This window comes from Borostomias antarcticus (genome assembly GCF_949987555.1).
Source record: "Borostomias antarcticus genome assembly, chromosome: 11".
Lineage (NCBI taxonomy): Eukaryota > Metazoa > Chordata > Actinopteri > Stomiiformes > Stomiidae > Borostomias > Borostomias antarcticus.
In genome coordinates, this window is record NC_140244.1 from 4,264,273 (window position 1) to 4,272,945 (window position 8,673).

The following is an 8,673-nucleotide window of genomic DNA, read 5'->3' on the forward strand; positions in this document are numbered from 1 at the left end:
CTCTATTCCTTCCTGAAAAGCCTTGGTTTGTTAGATTGCTTCTGGTCAAAGCCACACAATGTGTGAATGATGAGGTCGTGACTGGATCAGTTAACACACCGTTAAAGTGCCCATCAGGCTCCAGAGCTCCAGAGTCTACATGACTTGAATGACTTACATTCTAACAATTACATTTTAGCTTTTGATTAAAAAAAACAAAAAAAACAATGATGTTAAGTAATTCCTAAGGTCCTCATACTGACAGAGGATTCAGCCCAGAGTAGGGATCTAACTTGAGGTGCACACAGACTGTGGATTCAATCAATCAATCAATCAATCAAAGCTTTATTTGTATAGCACATTTCATACCCCGAGGAAACACAATGCGCTTTACAGAGAACAAGGGAGGTGGGCATACGACCCACTCTCTACATATTCCAGAGGGAAGCAAAAAAACAGTAATCACCCGGGGGGCAGATAAGTGAGCTGTAAAAATTCTTCCCTGACCCCTCTCAACAAGGCGATCGAGCAAGCTCCAGGAGTATGTTTGTCTACCGGCTAAGAACATTTATAAAGCAATACATTACATTAAATTACATTTCAGAGTAAGAGAGGCTAAAAAAGCATCATAGGAGAGAGGACATCCTACGGACATGTTACGACATCCACAGCAGACACGGGGGTATCTATCGGACTCCGGGAGGTCTGCTGGTGACAGTGGGGCATCCACTGGACCTGGTTAGAAGATAGGAGGGAGAGAGAGAGGCACTAGGGAGAGGGAAGGCAGAACAGGATTAGTAGCACATAGAGCCATACAGACCACACAGATATTTAAGCTGGGCTGGAACAGTAGCCTGCACTCCTGGTTATGTTTGGTTTTATTTTATATGGAGCCATTTTCTTAATAATAATAATAATAATACATTTTATTTGTAACACACTTCATTTAAAGATCTCAGAGTGCTGCAGATTTAAAAGCATAGCATAACAAAACACAACTGAACAAAAAGAACACAATTTTACATTGAGCCATTTTCTTCTATCAATTTATCTTGAAGAATAAAATAAAACAAATAAAAATGAAATATGTGTCCGTAGGTGGTGACGGCCATGGGGCGCACGTGGCACCCCGAGCACTTTGTGTGCACCCACTGTCAGGAGGAGATCGGCTCCAGAAACTTCTTTGAGCGCGACGGACAGCCGTACTGTGAGCAGGACTACCACAACCTGTTCTCCCCACGCTGCTTCTACTGCAACGGACCCATACTGGACGTGAGTAACACACACACACACACACACACATACGCACACACATACACACACACACACACATACGCACACACATACACACACACATACACATACACACACACACACACACACACATAATACACACATACACACACACATACACACACACACACACACACACATAATACACACACACACACACATAATACACACGCACACACACACACATAATACAGTTGGGTTGTGTAAAGATTGATCAATTCCTTCAGATTTTGCAATACAAGCTTTTGTAGGGCCCTATGTTGCCCCAAAATGTTGTTTTATTTCTTCCAAAATCCCATTTCAGCTCATCACCTGACTCATAATAGACTTTAGGGGTGTGGCTTTGCTATGAATTTCAGGGTTTTGGTTGATTTTTTTTTTGGAAGACTTGGAAATATCAGACGTCGTCTGTATGTACTGTATGTATCCTATGGAAAGCAAATTCTTAGTACGTTGAAAAACTGCATGGCAATAATACAGATTCTGATTCTGATGTCTTAACTCTGTGGATCTGAAGTGTCCCTCAGTAGAATAGACGGTACTTTTGCTGAAACACTTCCTGAAGCCCAGTTTCAGGCCTGTGTTACACAGCATCCTGTCCCCCCCGTCTACGGGACTTTTGGTTCCCGTTTGCGCCTCGCAGTCACACCAACACGGCATTAGCGTTGTGAAAACCTGTGACGTTTCCAGAACGCCGCGAGGGATGTTCTCGTTCTATTTTCCTGGATTCCTCCCTCGTGTAAAAAGGCGGAGGCGATCTCGATTTGATAACGATGAAGCACGTTCGGTTATTGTCCACTTAATGTATAACACAACATCATTTTAAAACCCATAATGTGATTGTAGGATTCAATGTCCTACTCTTGCCCGACCAAGATTCTATTAGCCGAGCGATAAACATTGTTAGACAAAAAATAGGCGATAGGCTATAATAAAAAAATAAAAAAAAGGATATATGCCATCATAACAGACAAGTTTCCTAATTATATCATTAATGTTATGTTTATAATTTATAATTTATTTGTTAAGACTGATGACTGATTTGCTTCCATACACACTGTAGCCACGGGAGCGTATTTTGAGCAGGATGCTGACAAAAGTCTAAAGTCCCAATCTCTCTAAAATCCATGGTTGCGCAGCATTGTAAAGTAGGACTATCTTTATTTCATTTTGTGAGGATATTCTATTCGATTTGATTGTTTTGCTCTTCTAATCTGTTCTATGTTATTTGTTTATGTATTATAATTGTCAAAACGCAATCTCCAAAGATACAGCAGCAGCATTATATAATTTAAGTAAAGTGCAATCTCCAAACATACACTAGAAGACTTAAACGTGTTTGATTTTAAGGGAACTTCAACAAACACACACCGATGCAGCACGCACACAAACAGCCACCCTGGCACACTCATCACGGACATGAATAAAAACTTGTTCCAGTGGAACCACTCCTCTCTCCTCTCCTCCTCTCTCCCTCTCTCCTCTCCCCTTCTCTCCTCTTCCCTCTCTCCCTCTCTCCTCTCCTCCTCTCTCCCTCTCTCCTCTCCCTCTCTCTCCTCTCTCCCTCCCTCCCTCTCTCCTCTCCCTCTCTCCTCTCTTTCTCCCTCCCTCTCTCCTCCCTTCCTCTCTCCTCTCCCCCTCTCTCCTCCTCCTCTGTGAAGCAGTGACACTGCCTAAGTTACACAGTAAACTGGGAAAAAGCCTTGTGAACAGCCTAATGAGCCCCAGCTGAGACAGGCTTTGTCATGGTCTTAGATAGGCGCTCTCATCTTTGCATAGTGATTCTTCTCTTACTTCTTGATTTCTTTGTTGTTTGGATACTGACTACTAGTTATTAATTGTTAATAGTCTTGACTTAATGCTCAATTAAAGTCACTCACTGTTGACTAGGGTGAAGCCCAACCCTCAGAGTTGAAGGGACTTTGAAATAGCCAGTATGTGTGTTCACTTGAATCTGAATCAGAAATGCTATCAGCACTGGAAAAGATGAGCTAACAGTTCCAGCATTCTAGCTCCTCCCTCCACAGCTTGGTTCAGCTAGAACAGTGCTGCCCTCTGGTGGCTGGAATAAACCTGTAAATGACTCCTACATGTTAGCACTTGCTTCCACGTCTTCATTGACACAAAGAGGTGACATCATCAGTGGGGGACAACATGTTAACTGTGCACTTGTTGTAACTATAGTTATAACACATTTGCTAAACATGGTGCAGGGACAACATAACAGCTTCAGTGCATCAACAACGGAGGTACAGGTGGAGAGTGTCTGATTGCTTTGAAATAATACAATAGGGCATATTAAACATGAAGTATTTTGCTCCTTGCAGAAAGTGGTGACTGCGCTGGACAGGACCTGGCATCCCGAGCACTTCTTCTGTGCTCAGTGTGGTTCTTTCTTTGGGCCAGAGGGTAAGACACCCCCCCCCCCCCCCCCCTTCAACTGGTCATCCTACAAGACCGGGGTCATTGACTTCTCTCAGATACACACCTGGACTGCACTTGGTTTGTCTTAGCTAGCGCAATGAAACGATGTATCTGTCCCAAAGTATCTTACCTAGCGCAATGAAACATTGTAACTGTCTCTACATTATAACTGAGTCAAATCAAATGCTCTCAGATACCTTTAAGGAATCTATAATGAACCAGTTCTGGTTCATGCCTTTTCATATTTTATACATTTATACATTTTCAAGGTTTATTCCATTGAGGCGCTGATGAAGACTTGTGTGGCCATGTTGTTCTCACTGTGTCTTGAATATTCGCTCATGTGGCTCGAAGTGAGATTAATATTCAAGGAGCAGTCTTTCTTGACTAAGTGGATGTGGGTTAGAGTTAGGGTTAGGACACGCCTACAGTCAGTGGATGTGGGTTAGAGTTAGGGTTAGGACACGCCTACAGTAAGTGGATGTGGGTTAGAGTCAGGGTTAGGAGACGCCTACAGTAAGTGGATGTGGGTTAGAGTTAGGGTTAGGAGACGCCTACTGTAAGTGGATGTGGGTTAGAGTTGGGTTAGGACACGCCTACAGTCAGTGGGTGTGGGTTAGAGTTAGGGTTAGGACACGCCTAAGTGGATGTGGGTTAGAGTTAGGGTTAGGACACGCCTACAGTAAGTGGAGGTGGGTTAGAGTTAGGGTTAGGACACGCCTAAGGGGATATGGGTAAGAGTTGGGTTAGGACACGCCTAAATGGATGTGGGCTCTGACTCTTGCAGGTTTCCATGAGAAGGACGGTAAGGCCTACTGTAGGAAGGACTATTTCGACATGTTTGCCCCCAAGTGTGGAGGCTGTGCCCAGGCCATCCTGGAGAACTACATATCAGCCCTCACTTCCCTCTGGCACCCAGAATGCTTTGTCTGCAGGGTAAGTGTATATGTGAGCGCGTGTGTGTGTGCCTGTGTGTATGTGCGTGTGTGTGTACGTACATATTTTTTTGTACATAGTGTGCATGCTAGCCTATCCCACTTCTAACAGCAGCCTTGAGCATTTCATTGTATATGTTAACGTATCTGTTACATAAACCTATCTTTGAAGGCCTGGTAAACCAGCCTGGTCTTGCAAATTAATATTACGTTTCACTTCACGGATCAGTCTTGCCTTGCACATAGTCACGTTAAACTACCATTTGCCAATTACTATTTGCAAACCCTATACCCTCAACTCACTTATCTACCCTATACCCTCACAACTCACACCTCTCAACCCTATACCCTCAACTCACTTATCTACCCTATACCCTCACAACACACACTTCTCTACCCTATACCCTCACAACACACACTTATCTACCCTATACCCTCACAACACACACTTATCTACCCTATACCCTCACAACTCACACTTCTCAACCCTATACCCTCACAACACACACTTCTAAACCCTATACCCTCACAACACACTTATCTACCCTATACCCTCACAACACACTTATCTACCCTATACCCTCACAACACACTTATCTACCCTATACCCTCACAACACACACTTATCTACCCTATACCCTCACAACTCACACTTCTAAACCCTATACCCTCACAACACACTTATCTACCCTATACCCTCACAACACACTTATCTACCCTATACCCTCACAACACACACTTATCTACCCTATACCCTTACAACACACTTATCTACCCTATACCCTCACAACACACTTCTCTACCCTATACCCTCACAACACACACTTATCTACCCTATACCCTCACAACACACACTTATCTACCCTATACCCTCACAACACACACTTATCTACCCTATACCCTCACAACACACACTTATCTACCCTATACCCTCACAACTCACACTTCTCAACCCTATACCCTCACAACACACACTTATCTACCCTATACCCTCACAACACACACTTATCTACCCTATACCCTCACAAAACACACTTCTCAATACAGAGTTGGGTAAACTATTGAGTGCAGAGTTTACCAACTTCGTTTCCCCTCATTGATTAATACAGTTGATCCGAGAACAGGTGAGTGAACTCAGCCTCATTTTAAAGAGGCGGGTAAACCGAGTGTACTTGGGTTCACCCTCCCCTGCACCCTGGCCTGTACCCTCACAACGCCCTCTTCTCCCCTCTCCCCTCCCCTCTTCTAGGAGTGCTTCACGCCCTTCGTGAACGGGAGCTTCTTCGAGCACGAGGGCCAGCCGTACTGCGAGGCCCACTACCACGAGCGCCGCGGCTCCCTGTGCTCGGGCTGCCAGAAGCCCATCACCGGCCGCTGCATCACCGCCATGGCCAAGAAGTTCCACCCGGAGCACTTCGTCTGCGCCTTCTGCCTCAAGCAGCTCAACAAGGGCACGTTCAAGGAGCAGAACGACAAGCCGTACTGCCAGGGCTGCTTCGTCAAGCTCTTCAGCTAGAGGCCCTGTGTGTGCGCGCGTGTCTTTGTGTAGTGTGTGTGTGTGTGCGCTGTATGTGCCCCCTGTGTGAATGTGCGACCGTGTGTGGATGTGTGTGTCAGTATCGATCTTTAAACTGACATCGACACGCAGGGCGGTGAAGACAGGATGTGTAGTAGTGTTCATATGCATGTGGCAGATTTGAGACGCCGGTAAAAGGCGGCCATGATGGAATGAACGGTGTTTCCTACTGACGGGACTTTCGTCTGAGTGGTATTTTAAGAGTTTCACGAAGCATGAGCTTTTAACAGAGCCCAAAGAGATTTTTAAATGTTAAAATACTTTTATGCAGCAAAGAATACTGTTTCCAGTTTATTGTGTTCTACAGATGTTTTTATGTCCTGTGTGTGGAGCCATGGACTCTGTGAATGATGTTAGCCTTTTTTGTCCTAACGGTAGTCTTTATCATGTGACCGACATGTTGAGGTCACCATGGTCATGTGACGGTTTTAGATGGCTGTTTCAACCGTCACCAGTGTGCATGATGGGATACATCACCGCTAGGTAGTATTTTGCTTATGGAAATATTAGTCATAAAGATATACTATTTTTCTAGTTGCAAATTTGAGGTGCCACTGCAAGGACAGACCTATACAACACACTCCCTTTAAACTTCCCTTTAAGGAAGAGGGAAACATTTTTCTGTCCTTCCCTTCTTAGACCAGCTGAATCTATTGGTGTGTCTCAAGTCATAAATCCTCTCTCTTAGGCCTTTTCCACCAAGAGGGAACCGGTTCGCGAATCTAATTTTGAATGGTTCCGAGCATTTCGACCAAAAAGAAATGAGTTCGGCAACCCGAAAGCTGGTTCCGAACCGGCACCACAAAATAGTAGGTTTTTCAGTGCGAACCGTGACGACATCATGGGCGTGGGCTGACGTACAACGGTTCGGCTCAAAACTGGTCGAAACGCGGGCCCGTTCTCTGGACAGAACCAAGGTTCCAGGAATTTTGAAACGAACCGGTTCACGAACCAGAGTTCCTTTGGTGGAGAAGGGCTATCTGAGTCCCTAAAGGGTGCATATTACAGGTATGGTCAATATACTGTATCAGGGTCATATTTTTGTACACTTTTCCTATGGAAATTTACATTCGAGGAACGTCTCAGACACTTTGATTTACTAACCCAGCTACAGTACTAACTAGGCATGGACTAACCTAGGCATGGACTAAGCTAGGCATGGACTAACCTAGGCCTCCAACCTGTGTACTATGCTTCACTCTTTCCCAGGGAACAGCACAAATGTGTGTGGGCCCATTTAAAATGTTTAAATATTGAACAAACACACTTGAGTGTGTGTCATGTGCACACAACTCAAATCTAAAACTGCTGCTCTTTGGGAAAGTGCTACAGCATTTACTCCTATATAGTTTCATAGCAGATTGACCACTCATGTGAACACATTTATTTTATATCAAGTTAAATGGTGATGGGTTTCCCTTATTGATTCTGTGGGGTCAGGTGTGTATTTGGTGATGCATGCTGGGTAATGCATCTCATCTCTGTAAGACTTTGGACATCCCTTTTATCCCCCTTCCATCCTTCTCCTCCCCTCTCCCCCCCCGCCCCCCCCTCCTCCCTCCTCCCTCTCCTCTCTCCTCATATCACCTAAGGAGTGGTATTCATCCCATCCTAACTATGTGCAGTACAGAGGAATGCTCTCGTTTGATTAACATCGACAGGTTTGTCGGCGTAGAAAGAAGCATGAATCTGATTGAACTGTTGTCGCTGTGCAGTACAAAGTAAGACAACAGGCCAACATTTGAACGTTTTTTTTTATTAGGAACGACAGATTTGCATTTTGCAGCATTTCAGTTTTGTACTTGCCCACACATTAACCAAAGTTTTAAATGGTGCATTTATGGGGCAGTATTTTGCTGTACATTTACTATAGCCAACTGTAGTGAAAACGTTTTGACTAAAGGGTGGACCTGACTGATATGTAGGACTGCATCACCTCTGCTTATTCACTGGTTCACTGGTTCTGTCACCATAAAGTTGTTTTTTTCCTAAATATTTTTTGTTGGCATTTGCTGCCAGTTGCTATAACAATCACATTGCAAGTTTTTGCTAACACCACTCTGCATTGTGACACGGCTTAAGTTTGTCACACTGTAAAGAACATGTTTTACTTTGTCGCTAAAGAACGTGTTTTTGAGCCGAAGCGGGCACTGATATGCGAAGAGCTGGCTCTAAGGGCATACAGTTAAAACCAGTGGCCTCTCAGAGTACGAACACTCACACTGACGGGCCAGCCATACTGTCCTAACCGTGAAATTGGCATACAACCCATATATAACACAAACCCTTGAGCTCCAGCAGTGTCCTCTGAACCACTAGCCAGGCAGCCCTGAACCTTAGTCACTCTACCCAGTCAATAATCACTTCCCACTTCCTGGCCTTTTTCCCTCCAAGAGACAAAACATGTAAACGGCAGGCTCTGTTGTTGTGGTGTGACTGGGTGGAGGATATGGGCTGATCTCCCTG

The 8,673-nt window shown here is 44.6% G+C and overlaps 1 protein-coding gene across 1 annotated transcript in view; it reads left to right on the plus strand.

Annotated features, from left to right (window-relative positions):
• The window catches only part of LOC311315331 (paxillin-like), a gene marked incomplete at its 3' end in the record, with an annotated part of 33,836 nt that extends 27,689 nt beyond the window's left edge, over positions 1-6,147 (plus strand). The window contains exons 8-11 of the mRNA XM_084445987.1: positions 1,078-1,251; positions 3,600-3,681; positions 4,484-4,632; positions 5,881-6,147. Of these exons, the coding sequence (XP_084302113.1) occupies positions 1,078-1,251; positions 3,600-3,681; positions 4,484-4,632; positions 5,881-6,147 (672 nt within the window). The remainder of the gene's footprint in view (positions 1-1,077; positions 1,252-3,599; positions 3,682-4,483; positions 4,633-5,880) is intronic.
• Between the last annotated feature and the right edge of the window lie 2,526 nt (positions 6,148-8,673).